We start from the raw sequence: 18,086 nt of genomic DNA, 5'->3' as shown, positions 1-18,086 counted from the left end.
ACAAAAGTCATTATTTAGTGAAGTAAAATTTATTTAAGTCAAGAAAATTTTGTTATTTTGAGAAAATTCAGCCTCGAGCTCCAAAATATTTAGTTCTTGATAGAAGTAAATTTTATTGTCTTGAGAAAATTTCTCTCTTGCTCCAAAAAATTAAATATAAAGATAGAAGTAAATTTTCATTAATATTTTTATTGATTAACGTGTCAAATGGCAAGATCAAATAATATTTCATCATTTTTTTTTCATTAAATTTGTATAATTGCACGGTAAAATAATATAAAATGGGTATCAAATATTCTCGAGAAAAATTTTCTCAAGGTGAGAAAATCTTTTTCTCAGCTCTAAGTAGGTGGCGCTGCTTCCCTAAAGTATCTAAAAATCTTAATCAAGTACAAAAATTTATTGTATCAAGAATTTAGAAAAATTTTAACTTTGGCCAACACAACTTCTTCCTTCAAGCACCCGACAATTTTTCTCCAAGAATTTTCTTCTCCAGTCAAGAAATTGTGTAATTTTAACTAATAATTACATATTAAAAGTTTTACTTTGAAACCTGTTCAACTACTGGCTGCTTTACCTTATCAACTAATTCTTTATTGACGAAAAAAAATAATTAAAATTAACCAGTTTTAAGTGCGTAGGTTCGACCTTGTCAAATTACCAATTCATGGTATTGTTATCATTAAACCAGTATTCTCCTCAAGCATTGCCACTCCGGATCTCTGAGAATTGTGCGCGGGCGGTTTGCATGCGACCACTAAGTTCTAGGTTCTAGATTCTTGACCATCCTTCTGAGAATAATTTGACCAATCCAATAATTTCCACCAGAAAACCTGAATTTTATCTAAATAAATAGACAGCTTCTGGTAACTCATCACCATCATCATAATAATTTTCATGAAGATCAGGATAATGGTAATTCTAAGCAAGAATTAACAAGCTGAGCTTCGGATAAATAATCATCAGAAAAAGATGATTGTTGCTGGTGGTGGTATCTTCCTTACGTGCTGCTCGTTGGATCTCGAGTGTGTGTTACAAGCTGCACCTACTTAGGATCTCTGGTTCGTAGCGATATCGCTGAACCATGGTAATTTAGCGTGGTCGTTCTTGCGCTTTGCTCGGCAACCAACCAACCAACCGTATGTGCGCCTTAGAGCCTACCTGAGGATAGTTTTGCAGGGGGAATAATGCAAATAGTGCCCTTCTCAGTGGCTTTGAAACAAAGTTGAGTCACGTACGTTCATCACGGGATCTGATATAAACCGCGAGGACTCAGTACAGTGTTCTTGGTTGGTTATTTTATTTTATTTCCTCGTTGGCTCTGAATTCTCCTTTGCCTTGTTACACTCAAGTCTTTTATTTTCCATCGTAACCATTCGCTCTTTACTTAGCCCTTAAGTACGAGCTGGTTAAAATACTCGAACCGTTTACGCACCAACGTTCCTGAAGGCAAGGAAATGACGATAATCTGAAACCTCAAAACCTCTTTTTCTTATTTTCTCAACTCCCAGGCGTTGTAAATTCCTTGTGATCGTCTCTTGCTGGCTGGCTTATCTAAAACGCGCTTACATTTATCACATTACGTCTATACCAAAATGATAGTCTGCACTTATGGACAAAATACTTAACTTTCTCCTCCTCCTCCTCGCTCTTCTGTTGAAGGAATGTATTATATACCAGCAATCATAGAATTTTTGGCGCCTTGAGCGTTTTCATGACAAACTCTGGGTTAAAATATCTGGCAGCAGTTCAACGGGGGGTTCTGAGCGATGCCAACCACCCAACCAACGAATTTTAGGGTGAGAACACTATCCTAGTGCTCTAAGTAGTGTAGAGCACCAGAAACAATGAATTTCGTACTTATAATTGGATGTGCCGTTGTCGCGGACAGTGCTCTTAATGTTAAGTGCCCTAGAGTGTACAAGAGACCGGACAAGGAGCAACTGCGCAGTCTCACCCTCTAGATACCCAGTAAGAGCTCAGGCTTGAAATATGAGGGTCAGGATTGATTAACGCAACTCTCAAGCTTGAGAGAAAAAGGTCAACTTTTTACAATTCTTATTTTTTATTTTTCTACTATGTCTTCTTTATTATCTCAGTTGAAATTTAAATTGTAGATTGAACGTTCAATCGTAAGATTAGCGTTGAAAACGTAAGTTCAACGTATTGGACGTTAAAAACGTTAGTTTAACCGATTCAAGCCTATAAGGAGTGAAAATAAGTAATATCAAAACTTTTCAGATAACTAGATGCTTTTAAACGGAAGTATGATAATGTTTTTACAATTCTGCTGGGCAGAATTTCAGTTTTTTGGGTTAAATTCTACCATCCGATAAAAATACTTAGTTCGAATTTTTAACTTGTGGAATGGTTTCCATAATGTTTTTTTTTCGAAGGTATATGGCTGTTTAAGAAGACTACCAAGTGTTTAATTAAGAACCAGTGGTACTTGGAGTATCTTTGGATACTTTCACAGCTAGAAAATTTGGCCTTAGAAGCTATCAAGCTGATTTTTCTTTCAAAAAGAGTCTATCAGACGCCAAATGATCAACTACAAAGATAATTTTGAGTATGTGAATAACGATCTTTGTCCCTTTATATTTTTATTATATCTCATATTTTTTTTAAAACAGTTGAATTAATTCTTTTTTGAAAATTTTGAATCTATATTTTTTCCGTCCAATCCATTAAACCGTTTTAAACGTTCAAAACGTTGACAACAATTTGATTGTTACGTTCAACTAACGTTTTTTACGTTCAATACGTTGAATCTAAATTTCGACTCGGATAATTTTTTTTTTTCTTAAATATATCCTCTGGGGTATCTGCATGTAACAACCTATCCAAGTTATAGATGACTCGGATAATGTGCAATGCCTATAATGGCTCACGGGAAAGCGAAAACCGGGAACTAATGTAAGTAGTAAAATAATGAGAATCTCGGTATCGTGATTAAAATAGCAACATGTTTCTAAGTTGGCTAGTAAAGAGGTTTGTGGTAAGCCATTTTAAAGATGGATTCTCTGTACCACCAACTTGAATCAACTTTATTCTTGTTCTTATTATCTTTAACTCAACTTTCCTTGGCTTCGTTGTTCTCAGGTAGAAGAACAATCTGAATTCTTGGTAAGAATCTGAAAAAGCAAATGTTTTTGTTCTCTTCAAAAGAGTTTTGATAGGTTGCGCATTATCTATCTCACGGTTAAGGTAGAATTGAACCAAACTTCTTCACTTATAATTGATTATTTTTAATCCTAATGGCCATTAAACCTTGATCTTATTATAACGCAAAGGTAATTAATGCCAATAAAACTTGAAACAATAAACTCATTACTTCTTGGTTGGTTGACAACACCGGAATAAAGAGCGTGTACCAGAGCCTCCAGGTCTTGGGGTCACTCCAACATACTTCCTACTTTCCGTACCAGGTACCAGGTACCAACCAGCCACTCGATTTCCCACAGTGATGAGCCTGTAACCTCTTCTCTAAGAGAGTTACCCGTGTCCTAACTCTTCCACCTCCACCAGTATCACTTTTACAACCACTAGCACCAGCAGCATCAGTAGTACTAGTTGGTGATCCACAACTGGGTAAGGACATCGATAAATGCCAATGTAAGTAATACCGTCATCACGACACATCGTGTATACCAATCATCAATCCATCACTCAATTCAATTCTATTCAATCTCATTGGAGGAGCTTATTTATATATTTCCGAACTGCTATCCTTCACCTGGTTTATCCTATCCACAGATACTAAGACAGATACTAATCTACTCGATTTGAATTATCGACTGATGAAAAATATTTGTTAAGGATTAGAATTGGCTCTAACAAAACCTGCTGAGGCTTTCTTTCAATGGCTTTGATCTTGTGTTATAAATATACAAGCTGGTGGATGTGTATGGGCAAGCTGTAGGGCGTATGATCACTTTAAGCATCTCGTAGAGTAGATGTACATCTATAACGAGCGCTTTGTGGAAAAACGGTTAACGCAAAAGCTAAGCCTGGATGAACACGAGGATAGTGTATAGCAAGATGATGATGATGATGATGATGATGATGATGGTGGTGGTGATGGTGGTGGTAAAGCTGGATGGAAAGAGCGAGAGGCTTGTCAGCCGCGCACCTTGCACGGAAGAAATACCGTTCCCATAGAATGTTAATGCGATCGTCGGTCGGCGCAATCTTTAAGAGTTGTACACTCTCGGATACGAAGAATCGACTCCTGTTGCACGCGAGTCTTCCTTCCAATCCTTCTACTCATTGTTGCGTAATCCATTATATTGTTGGTTTTACTTTGGATTGTTTGCTATATCCATTCGATAAAGCAAAAAGTTTGGAAAATCCTTCATTTTTTAAGAAAATAATACGTTTTTTAATTGATGAAAAAAACTCTATAATTAAGTAATTTCTTATAGAGTATTTTTTATTTTTTTTTTTAAATATCAGCGTCCGTTTTTTCTTGTCATATCTAAGTGTTTTTTCAGTGTACCCCCCATAAAAAAAATATATGTCGAAATACATAATTAATAAATTAAAAATCTATAAAAAAAATATATAAATTATGTATAATAAATTTATTTTTAATAACTAACTTTTGGCCGATTTTTTTACATATTTTAGATATATTCAAAATATATTTTTTTATATTATTAGCTATGTATTTTTTATGTATTTTAAGATATATCTTGAATATATCTAAAATATATATGAAAATCGGCCAAAAGTTAGTTATTAAAAATATATTTACTATACATATTTTTTATATATTTATATGGGTGATTCTCTGTAAGGATGTTATTTGCTGTTCCAGGCATTTTTTTATTAGAAAAATTGTTATTTTGTTACTAAAAAAAATTTATTATGAAAGTAAAAAAACATTTCTATTTGGAGCATTGAAAACTAAAATGAAATAAATTTTGGTTTTTTTGCTATAAATTGGTAAACCACCGAAATAACGGTCGCCTGGGCTGTCCCATTCCCAAAATTAAAACTTTAAGATTAAATTTTAAGTTATTCGTCCATAATATATAATTTGGTCCATAATGTTTATAAACTTAATTAGTTAACCAACAATCTTCTTCAATAAAAAATACCGAAAATTAATTTGTTTCATTAAATTCATTAAACCAAAGTTTGTCCCAGGCATTTTAAGAACAGTCCCCTGCCAGAAGTTCAAAGCTAAAAAAAAATCCAGCGTGTTATTTTACCTTTCGTAAGGTTTATAAGGACCTAACTAGCCTTGAGTTAATAAACATAGGGCTGTTAGCGCTTTATCGGAATTTTATTTAGTGTCAAAGCACCGTTTGTGCTGGAAATATGTGTCTGGGCCACTTCAAAACTCAGTCCCCTGGCAACTATTTTTATTTATAATTTATTTATAAAATTGGATCCATAAGTCTTAATATTATTCTAATTAATGTAAACATTCATTGAGAACTTGAAAAGTTGAATGCATTGAAATAGTTTGCTTGATTTTTCTCAATTTGATAAAAAAAAAAAAAAACAGTCCCCTGGCAAACAGTCCCCTGTGATGTTATATGGCAAAAGACACACAAATATCGAAAAAGCAAAAATTAAATCGGCTGTTTATTTATTATGACTAAGCTGATAGTTTTGTAGCCCTTGTTAATTTTTTTTCTAATAAAATCAAAAATAATTTGGTCGGACAGTTTTGTACAGATTAAAAATAACTTCGAATTGGTCGTGATGACCGACTAGACCCATAACCTTTAACTAGACAGAAGAGAAAGGACTTCTAGGTTAATGTTGCGAATACAAATGCATTGAGGTTGCATCAACGAGACCTCAAATTCCGTCAGAGAAATGGGTTTGCTTAAACAGGAATAAAGATAGACCGAGTTATAGTCATGATAATTCGCGATTCGACTCGTGTTTCACTATATCGACACTCGTAAATCTTATCTTCAGAGCAACTACGTGCTCCATCGTAATATTCACCCGAATAGAAACCCAGAAAATATGAAACTTTTCTTACCATTCGATTATACGATTTAAAAATTCATATCTTTTATACATTTTAAATATTTTTATATTCTTGTTCTTGTTTCTTGCTCAGATTCTCATCCGATTAAATAGAATCCCCACAATGTAGAGATATCTTTTGGATTTTTTCGTTCAAGCACATGTGCCAGTTGAATTGAATGTAACCAAGTATGTGTACCGAGAATAAGGCAACTAATTGTAAATGATTACTCACCGGCACAAAAAGTCCCGCTCGCCCAGACACAACTCAAGGCAGTGCTGACGTGAAGACGCACTGGTGGTTCTTTTAGTGTGACCTTGCAGCCGATGACCTTGGACTCTGTCGATGCACCATGCACGCTCGCAAGGCTTTACCGCCAAACAGCTCTTCTGGGCGTAGATTGTAAACACTGGGAACTGGGATTGCGTCAGAGCACCTGTTATACAAAAATAAAATCATCCATTATTATTATTGTTATTATCTCTTTTTACCTGTTCTGAGAATTCAAATTAAATAAGAGGTCGTTGCCCGAATTCGCGTTCAAGGATAACACTGACACTAAATTTACGTAATTATGAATTAGCGGTTGATTTATTTTGAAGATAATATTTAAATAAAACTATATCTTTGTGAAAAATAGCCAGGGTTAATTTATTTAAATGCTTCCACCCGGCTCAAGCTCTAAAGTCATTTATTTTATTTTTACGATAATAAAATTATGACAAAAGGTCAGTTTTAGCGATTTAACTACGGTTAAACTGGAAAACTACCGTCCAAATAATCTCTCAGTTCCTTTTTTTAATGCCCGTTTTACATTTTAGATTTTTAAAGTGCCAAAGTAAATCTCTGGTTATCAATTCTCTCGCAGTTAAATTCTAAAAACATTATAAATCATATTTAACATTGAATTTAGTATAATTTTTTGATCTCAAACTGTTGGAAAAATATTTTGCACATAAAATAGCTAATAAATTACCTTATTAAAAAAATCCAAATAAGAAATATGAATTTTTATAGGAATCCACATAGAAACCTGTGGGTTCTGGATTCCTGTATGGGAAATCCACATCGGAAGTATGGATTCCTGTAGTGAATTTAAACAAGTGGAATAAACATAGACCTTGTAAGAACGTGACTTAGGCCAGTGAGTAGCGTAGAAGACTGTCAACCATGAGGTACCGGGTTCAAGTCCATCGGACGCGAGCAGTTTTTTCATTAGATAAAATTACAAAATCCGTTTTTCGGAATTAATTTCAATTAATACTTAATTAATAGCAATTACTTCATAATTATTTTTAATTTTTTAAATAAATTTTTTTTCGCCTGATTAATATGGGAATATATGTAGGATCCAACCCTGAATTCCTATATAGGAAACCATGTGAGAATCTATCCAAAAACGCCATGTAGGAATTCAAGCTGGTATCCCATTTGGATTCTTTTGATAGGGCATATTAAAAACAAATAACCAGTTATCAATCCTCAGAAGCACTTGAAATAAACGGAAATAAAGATAAACTTAGAGATTAGCAGAGGCGCTGAGCTAAACATCAAAGAGCAGTTGGATAGTTGGATAGTTGGGTTTATAATGCCACCGCATTACAAGGTAATAGAGCATTTTGATCCTAAGTAGATTGGTGATTCTACTGAGAATTTAATCGAATTTCCAACAGCGAATTTCTCATTACCATCACACCTAATGTCTAGACAACAGACATCAGACAACAGACTTGTGAATGCAGAATACAGAATACCAGAGACTAGACTCTATACTCTATAATAGAGAGCAGAGAAGCTGAGCGTAGTTGGTACTTAGGGCTCCACTCCAAGTAGTAGCAGTGGATGGTGCAGGTACACCACAAACTTTATCTTTAAACTAAACTCTCACTCACTAGTCATAGTCGAAGTCGGTCTATCTCTCACTTGTAATTCAACTTCAATGTGACAAACTTTTCGAGGCTGTATTATGTAACATACTTCTGTAGGCGCGCGTTAGTTCATAAAGGGAAAGGGTTATATTTTAGTTGGTTTATTATGTAACTTAAATGCGTTTCCATTTGAATTGTCGAAGGGTTGGAGATCGAGGTTACGATCCTCTCCTCTTTTGGTATAAATTATACCAAATGTTCTATAGTTATTCCATCACGGCTAAGTATATATTTATGTTGGTTAAAATGGTCCGTGCACTTGACAACCGCGGCGGTTGTTGTCTACGTGTGTTGTCCTTATCCACCGAGGCATAATTTAATAGTGGGTGGTCTTTTATAGTCGCTGGCTGGTGAACACATGCCATGTAAACTGCTGGTTGTTTTTCCGCCTGTCGGAAGTCAAGTGTCTTTGACCACGCTCTCTAAGACTAAATCTCATATTTAACGCTAGCTAATCACAGTCATGTATATGTGCTTTTAATAACCATATCTTAGTTATCTTTTAGTAATCTTTTACCAACAATCTCTACACTAAGTACGGAGTAATATATTTTTAGTCATTTTTTTACCCATCAATATTATTTTTTTATTCTAAATAAATTTTATTAACATAAATAAAGCCTTATTGTATCAAAATAAATATTTGTTTTGATCAAATAATATTTAGTAGTAGTTACTAAATATTTATTTGGTAAGTATTGTCGGTAGATGGATATGCTAGACACATAATTAAGAAATGACCTTGTATCTTGTTAACTATTGACATTTTTAAAGATACAAGCTCATCTTGATGTTACACTCATCAAAAGCTTTCATTTGAGTACCCACATTAATTTCTCATATATTTATATAGATTATATATATGTATATATGAAAAGTATATCAAAAATGCATGTGAGTACTCAAATAAAAGCTCTTGATGAGTATAACTTCGGGATGAGCTTATATCTTTAAAAATGTCAATAGTTCACGAGATACGAGGTCATTTCTCAACTATTAAAAAATATACTCATTCCGAGGTTACATTCATTAAGAGCTTTCATTTGAGTACCCACTTGCATTTTTTATATATACATATATATAATATATATAAATATATAAAATATATGAAAAATTGATGTGGGTACTCAAATGAAAGGTCTAGATGAGTGTAATGTCAGAGTGAGCTTATATCTTTAAAAATGTCAATAGTTCAAAAGATACCAGGTCATTTCTTAATTACTGACTTTTTTAAAGATATAAGCTCATCCCGATGTTACACTCAACAAGAGCTTTCATTTGAATACCCACATGCATTTTTGATATATTTTTCATATATACTCATATATAATATATATAAATATATGAAATATATGAAAAATTGATGTGGGTACTCAAATGAAAGGTTTTGATGAGTATAACATCGGGATGATCTTATATCTTTAAAAATGTCAATAGTTCACGAGATACAAGGTAATTTCTTAATTATGTATCTAGAGATAGAGCATATTCGAATGCAGCCTAAACTTAACCATAAAAACCCATTTTATCATATAAATACACTAGCCGCAAAATTTTGGTTATTCTTTCAAAGGGATGATTGCGGTTGATTTGACAGAGGGGCTTTGATCTTTGAGATAATTTATTAAAAATACCTCGTAAAAGTAGGTCGGGATGTAAATTTTTTCATTGGATTGCACAACTGCATAACTGGTATGAGTTTAAATCGGTCAGGAGGTTTAGAGCCAGGATGAAGAAGTCTTGTGGATATGGAGGACCATTCAAAAATTTACTGGCACCCGTTCAAGACTTATTGACTCGTAGTTTATCACGTAGTAAATATTAAGCCTATACTCTTCTATGGTACATAAGGGTGTGTCTAAAAATAATTCTAACTTTAATAGTTATAGTTATAGTTACTGCTACAGTTATTGTTATTGCTGTTGTTAATGCCGAGCTTAAAAGTTAACAAGTTTATGGTATTTGTATGGATTCAAGTCTCGGTGTCTGATGTATCCAATATTTAAAGTCACTTTGATGTTGCTCAGATAGAGTCTGGATGCTCTTATGGGAGTTTGAATAGCACGATTCAGCATCAAACGGACGTCGTTTTCACCGATCAACGTGCTCTGCAGGCTCTGTAGCAGTCTTCCGTAAGCAAAGAACCGAGCAAGGGTGACTTCATCTCGTCCTTCTCCTTCGTAAGCTATTGAGGATGCTTTTATACCGAGCATCTGAGAATAAGGTATAAGGTATATCTTGGAGGATTGTTACTAGCACATATAACCAGTTACGATTCATCTTTCATGAGCCAACGGCTCTTTAAACGTGCCTCGATTATACAACTCTCATATTAAATTATTATAAAGAGTTTTATCGTTTAGTTTTTGAGTTGATAAATATTTATTAATATAGAAATTTAATGTAGCAAGGCTTGTATGCTAATGGAAAAATTTTTTTAAATATCAGATTCAAAAACGCTGCACTGATTGAAGGATTTTGTTCTATTTAATAAAATTTAGTAATAGTTACTAAATCATTTATTCAAGCCAATTTATTTCTAACAAATAAATATTTAGTATCTAATTTTTTTATTCAAAATTAGCAACCTTGTAGTCACTATGTGATTTGTGAACTATAAATAGGTAAAATTTTGCTTTGTTGAATAATGACTTGTTAAATTGCACTGTACTTTTTTAACTAATGAAGTTTTTAAGGATATAAGCTCATCCGGATGTTACACTCATCGAGAGCTTTCATTTGAGTAATCACATGCATTTTTGATATATTTTTCATATATACATATATATAACATATATTTTGAAGATATAAGCTCATCCCGATGTTACCCTCATCTAGAGCTTTCATTTGAGTACCCGCATGTATTTTTGATATATTTTTCATATATACATATATATATATATATATATATATATATATATATATATATATATATATATATATATATATAATATACATAAATATATAAAATATGTGAAAAATTGATGTGGGTAGTCAAATGAAAGATCTTGATGAGTGTAACATCAGAATGAGCTTATATCTTTACGAACGTCAATAGCTGACAAAATACATTGTAATTTCTTAATTAATCCCATTATTCAAGATATAAACTCATTCTGATGTCACACTCATCGAGACCTTTTATTTAAATACCCACATGACATTTTTTATATATTTTATATATATGGTATTTGTAAAATATATAAAATATATGAAAAATTGTTGTGGGTACTCAAATGAAAGGTCAGGATGAGTATTACATCAGAATGAGCTTATATCTTGAAAAATATCAATAATTAACAAAATACAATGTAATTTCTTAAATAATGACTTTTTTAAAAATATAAACTCATTTCAATGTTACACTCATTAAGAGCTTTAATTTGAGTACCCACATGCATTTTTGATATATTTTTCATATATACATATATATAATATATATAAATATGTAAAATATGTGAAAAAAGCATGTGGGTACTCAAATGAAAGGTCTAGATGAGTGTAATATCAGGATGAGCTTATATCTTTAAAAATGTCAATAGTTCATAAGATACAAGGTCAATTCTTAATTATAAAATATATATTTTAAAGATATAAGCTCATCGCGATGTTACACTTATCGAGAGCTTTTATTTGAGTACCTACATCAATTTTTCATATATTTCATATATTTATATATATATATATATATATATATATATATATATATATATATATATATATAATATATATATGTATATATGAAAAATATATAAAAAATGCATGTAGGTACTCAAATGAAAGCTCTTGAAGAGTGTAACAACAGAATGAGCTTATATCTTGAAAAACGTCAACAGTTAAAAAAATACTGTGCAATTTAACAAAATTCATCATTTAATCATGCAAAATTTTATTTATTTATAGTTCATAAGTCCCGGAAGTCACATAGTGTCTTCAAGATTGCTATTAAATTATTACAAAAATTCTATACTACTCAAAAGGACTAGGACAATCGGTGATGAATCAGCAGCTCTCATCCTTGAATCAATAAAGACGACTCTTTAAACCTTATCTGAGATAATGAAAAATTATAATGCTCGGAATATTTAAACCGCTTAAATAAATATCTATTATTAAATTCTTATTAATAATTAATAAGCTGATTTATTATGCATTAAAAAATTCGTTTCATTATTATTCCATTCATTATTAATTCTTTTAAAGTTTATTACCGGGTTCTCTTCAGCATCACCCTCTTAGTCGTTGTCGTGAATAAGCTCCACAATTTTCCCGAGCAATTGCTGCCCGGTAGTGAATAATTTTAAACTTTTATCATTTTATAATCTTAAAAACGCAAAAAATTTTCAAAAGATAAATATTTTGATTTTAGATATTGTTATTGGTGGTCTCTTTTCGTGTCCTTATACGTGAATCGATTATCAACCGCCAACGTAAGCTGTGAGCCTTATTCAGCATCATCTTGTTGGGTGTATCGTTGGATTTAATATCCACGTCTTGTTTGTGCCAACGAACGTTAAAATACCTCCAACAGTTAAAGTTTAACAATCTGTATTTTATATTTATTTAGTATTCCAACGATGACGTGTACAGGAGTTATTCCCACGGTTATTTACCTCTCTACCAGTTAAAAAGTATCTTTATTTAGTATTCAAAGCCCATTTTAGCAGACAACGTTGATCCGATTCAGCGTTAATTTCCCGTCATATGATTGGCCTAGTTAATTTGAATTTAAAAACGATTAACCGGAGTAGTAACCAAGTCGACGCTCTTATATCTAGATGCTCGTGATGATCAGGAGGAAAAACACGCACGACATTCTCGTAGTCGCTCCTTGTAGCCCACTGTCAATAGGACAGTCACGTATCTCTGGTGAGTTAAAAGTCTTAAGTTGGTATCGAAAGGCGGTGCTTTCGACCCGTTATCTCGTCTCTCTCTCTATCTCATTCTTTAGCACAGGTATATAAACCTATATCGAGTCACGATTAAATGTGTATGACCGTCTTAGTTGTTTTTTCAGGAATTTCGTGTGATGCACTCACTAATGGGCTAATGGGAGCGTGTGACTAAATTTGCAGTTCATTTAATTAACGGTTTGATTAAGAAATTACCTTGTATCTCGTGAACTATTGAGATTTTTGAAGATATAAGCTCATCTTGATGTTACACTCTTCAAGAGCTTTCATTTGAGTACCCACATGCATTTTTGATATATTTTTCATATATACTTATATATAATATATATAAATATATGAAAAATTGATGTAGGTACTCAAATAAAAGGTTTTGACGAGTGTAATGTCAGGATGAGCTTATATCTTTAAAAATGTTTATAGTTCACAAGATCGATCATTTCTTAATTTTGTTATATATATATAATATATATTTTAAAGATATAAGCTCACTTTGATCTTACACTCATCAAGAGCTTTCATTTGAGTACCCACATGCATTTTTGATATATTTTTCATATATACATATATATAAATATATAAATATGTCAAAAATTGATGTGAGTACTCAAATGAAAGGTCTCGATGAGTGTAATGTCAGGATGAGTTTATATCTTTAAAAATGTCAATAGTTCATAGAATACAAGGTCATTTTTCAATAATGTAATATATATAACATATATTTTGAAGATATAAGCTCATCCCGATGTTACACTCATCAAGAGCTTTCATTTGAGTATCCACATGCATTTTTGATATATTTTTCATATATACATATATATAAATATATAAAATATATGAAAAATTGATGTGGGTACTCAAATGAAAGCTCTTGATGAGTGTAACATCAAGATGAGCGTATATCTTTAAAAATGTCAATAGTTCACAAGATAAAAGGTCATTTCTTAATTATGCATCTAGAAATAAAAAATTTTTGAATACAAGCTAAATAATTTGCAGTGACATTAAATTTAACACATAGCAATCATCTTATCCTTTGCTGGTGCAGTAGTAATAAGTATAATGTAAAATAAACACACATGACTATCAAGGGGGGTAGGATGGTGAAGATCTGGCAGGGCGATAGCAAATCTTGGAATACCGTCGAGTCAGCATAGTTATTTCAGAGAGCCCGGAGGAACAAAGACCGACCTTTCGTGACATGATATCGAGGACAATGAGGCCATGAAAAATTGCCAGCATCGCACAGAACACTCAACACTCTACACTTTGCACTCACTAGAAGCTGTATCTGCATCTACTTCTGGTTCTATCTTTATCCTCGGATATGCTGGTTCGCATTCGCGAGTGTTGATTCAAAGAGCTGTTGGCTGTTGGCTGTTGGCTGTTCGATGTTGGCCAGCTTTGCTCCGATCCTATTATATTGGAATTGACGAATTTCTGGGTTGAAAGACTCATTCATCCGAATGACCATTGTACTCTTTGCTTTTCTCTCAAAAGTTAGCACACAGGGAGTTATAACACATCGAGCCGATGGAACTATGGGTACAAAGATTTTATTGCGTTTTCACGTTCCAGTAATTTACCGTGTGAATATTGTTTTAGTGGCTAATTTAATATCATTTATATCCCATATTTCCTTTGTTTTTAGTTTCATCATTTCTACCCGCAGCATTTACAATCATAATTATTATTATTATTGCTTTACATTTACGATCGAGGTGTCATAAAATAAATTTAAGTGATCAACAGTTATTTTTAAATTTTTAGTATGGATTTCTATAGTAAATTTATATGAGTGGAATAAACGTAAACCTTGTAAGAGTGACTTAGGCCAGTGAGTAGCGTAGAAAACTGTCAACCATGAGGGACCGGGTTCAAGTCCATCAGACGCGAGCAGTTTTTTCATTAGATGAAATTACAAAATCCGTTTTTCAGAATTAATTTCAATTAATTCTTAATTAATAGCAATTACTTTATAATTATTTTTAATTTTTTAAATAAATTTTTTTCTGCCTAATATGGGAATCTATGTAGGATCCTACCCTGAATTCCTATATAGAAAACCATATGCGAATCTATTTAAAAACCCCAAGTGGAAATCCAGGATGGTTTCCCATATGGATTATTTACAAAGCGTCTTGTAATTGCAGCAGCTCTAAATAATCTCTTGAGGTATGCTGACAGTGTTTGGACGATATAAAGGTGTGTAATGCTCTCAAGCAGGAAGAGAAACACTTTGAATTGCGACACATACCTCTGCGACATACTGAAGGTGTGTTTGTGTATTGCTGGACAAGGAAGTCGGTGAAGAACGACTTACGAGCTACGAGGTAGGACTCTCAATAGAAATACAAGTTACACACAAGAAAGATATCTGGGCAGTTCTTTCTGTTGGAGAGTTGGGCCTCCGCTCGGTGATCCTATCGGTTCGTGGCAGCGAATAACGGGTTCGGCAAAAGTTTCGTGATCGTGACAACTCGTTGCCGTCGAATACTACCAAGTCCATCACGATTGTCCCAAGTTTAAATTCCGAGGGCCTCTTATGCTTTTTTTAGTTTTATTTTTAATCCACATCCGCGATACCGCTCGCTCAAATAACACCAATTAAAATCTCATTGACCGGTTAATATTGTTATTGAAGTAGTTTTGTCGCATCTAACAAGAACCGGTCCTGGCTATTGAAGTTGAATTGAAGAGTAAGTAATAAGTAGGACTGCTATAGATTATTCAGCTATCAATAACTGGGAATCGAGGGTCGTCTTTAATGTTGAGAGACTAAAAACTGACTGAAACTCTTGAGTTATAATTCATTTCCGATTTATAAGCTAGCCTCTAGCTCTTCAACAGACCGATCATCTTGTGCTAGTCAGTGTAGAGAAGAGACAAGAAAAAAAGGGAAGCAGCAACCTTCCTTTGGTTCGTGGAACTGGCAAAACTTGAATGGGACTCCCGCAGCGCTCTTCTCTTGATTTCCAGTTTTCCGAGTAAACCCGAGGTATTTTTACCAGGACAGCAATCGAGCTTAAAATTGTCCTTATTGCGATTGCATGCCGCGTAACGAGTATTGAAACTGAATTTTTTATCCCCTAATTTGATAATCAACGAAAATCACCGCAATTCTATAGATTTTGTCGGGCTCAACGACTAAATTAGCCATGTAAATGCCGTGATTTGAGACGGTTAATTGCTATTAAATTATTACGTTCCGGTTGGTTTTTACCGTTTTACATTAAATCGGATTCGCTATTTCTTCCTCAATCTCAGGCTCTAGACTCTAGACTCTAGACTGTAGACTCTAGGCCAGTTAATCTAAACGTCAAGTCTCAGAGTGTCATGTGTATCTATTTAATAGATTATTTATATATAAATATGTATGGCTTGTATTAGTCGTTCCTCGTGGTGAGGTCAGTGCTCAGGTGACGATGCTAACACGACTAACGGACCTTCGGGGGCGCTGGTAACGATCGTGATCGTGACTTTCTGTCACCTTTGTAGCTCATCGTGTGAATCCTGTTACTTTATAAGTGATATCTCCACCAAGATATAGATATAAATACCTGACCAATGATAATAAATATTTAACGTATTAAATAAAACTATCTTCAGTTTAATAATGATCAAACACGCGACTTTACAAAGTTATCTCACGCGTTCTTGTACCTAACTTATTATTATCTTTATTATTAAAAATTTTGTTTCAAAAATGCTTTATCTCTAGATACATAATTAAAAAATGACCTTTTATCTTGTAAAATATTGACATTTTTAAGGATATAAGCTCATCGCGATGTTATTCTTATCGAGATCTTTCATTTGAGTACCCACATCAATTTTTCATATATTTTACATAATTACATATATTATATATATGTACATAAGAAAAATATATCAAAAATACATGTAGGTACTCAAATGAAAGCTCTTGATGAGTGTAACATCAGGATGAGCTTAGATCTCAAAAAACGTCAATATTTAAGAAAGTACAGTTCAATTTAATAAAATTTATTATTAAATAAAGCTAAATTTTGATTTTTATAGTTATTTTGTGTAATATTAATATTTTTAAAGATATAAGCTCATCCCGATGTTATACTCATCGAGACCTTTCATTTGAGTACCTACATCAATTTTTCATATATTTATATATATTATATATATGTATGTATGAAAAATATATAAAAAATGCAAGTGGGTACTCAAATTAAAGCTCTTGGTGAGTATAACATCAAAATAAGCTTATATCTTAAAAAACGTCAATATTTAAAAAAGTACAGTGCAATTTAACCAAATTCATTATTTGATGAAGCAAAATTTTGATATTTATAGTTTTTATCTTGTGAAATATTGACATTTTTAAAGATATAAACTCATACCGACATTACACTCATCGAGACTTTTCATTTGAGTACCCACATCAATTTTTCATATATTTTATATATTTATATATATTATATATCTATAAATAAAAAATATATCAAAAATGCAAGTGGGTACTTGAATGATAGCTTTTGATGAGTATAACATTAGGATGAGCTTATATCTTTAAAATATCCATTATATATATGTATATATGAAAAATATATCAAAAATGCATGTGGGTACTCAAATGAAAGCTATTGATGAGTATAACATCGAAATGAGCTTATATTTTTAAAACTGTCAATATTTAAGAAAGTATAGTTCAATTTACTAAAAATCACTATTAAATAACTCAAAATTTTAATATTTTATAATTCACAAGTTATCAATATCACTTTAAGGACTCATAAAAATAACAATAATTAAATATTTTTAGGTATTATAAGTACGCGACTACAAAGTAATCTCACGCGTTCCTGTCCTTTTAAAATTATTATTGTAATAATAATTATTATTATTATTTCTTTAATAACAACAATAGATGAGATAGCTGTAGTTGTAGTTGGTATGGTAGTTATAAATATATATACATGCGGATGTGTTCTCTCGCGTTATTAATTACACCCCGGAAGATTCAATTAGTGCGTTTCTCATTACACTCACTTATATACCGGTATCCATTATTCACAGAGAATATTCCCTTGGCAGCCAGCGAGTCTACTCATTTTGTGTAGATAGATAGATAGATATTGGCCTCGGGCAACAATGCCTCAGTCACTTAAGCTCAGAACTGAGAAATTCATAATCACACAACACCCGGAAAAATATAATAATGAATCCCAAGGGATAAAAAATAATTATAAATAATCTTTAAAGCTATTACCAATTACTGCA

The 18,086-nt window shown here is 32.5% G+C and overlaps 2 protein-coding genes across 9 annotated transcripts in view; one reads left to right on the top strand and one right to left on the bottom strand.

Annotated features, from left to right (window-relative positions):
• LOC123263825 overlaps positions 1–18,086 on the bottom strand; it is a 300,526-nt gene that overhangs the window by 39,138 nt on the left and 243,302 nt on the right. For all 6 annotated transcript variants that reach the window (XM_044726843.1, XM_044726846.1, XM_044726845.1 and 3 more), the window contains one exon: positions 6,227–6,428. In XM_044726843.1, the coding sequence (XP_044582778.1) occupies positions 6,227–6,428 (202 nt within the window). The remainder of the gene's footprint in view (positions 1–6,226; positions 6,429–18,086) is intronic.
• LOC123263828 (autophagy-related protein 16-1) overlaps positions 1–18,086 on the top strand; it is a 289,529-nt gene that overhangs the window by 58,826 nt on the left and 212,617 nt on the right. The window lies entirely within an intron of this gene.

This window comes from Cotesia glomerata, linkage group LG4, assembly GCF_020080835.1.
Source record: "Cotesia glomerata isolate CgM1 linkage group LG4, MPM_Cglom_v2.3, whole genome shotgun sequence".
Classification (NCBI taxonomy): Eukaryota; Metazoa; Arthropoda; class Insecta; order Hymenoptera; family Braconidae; genus Cotesia; species Cotesia glomerata.
This window is presented reverse-complemented; position numbering and strand designations above follow the sequence as displayed.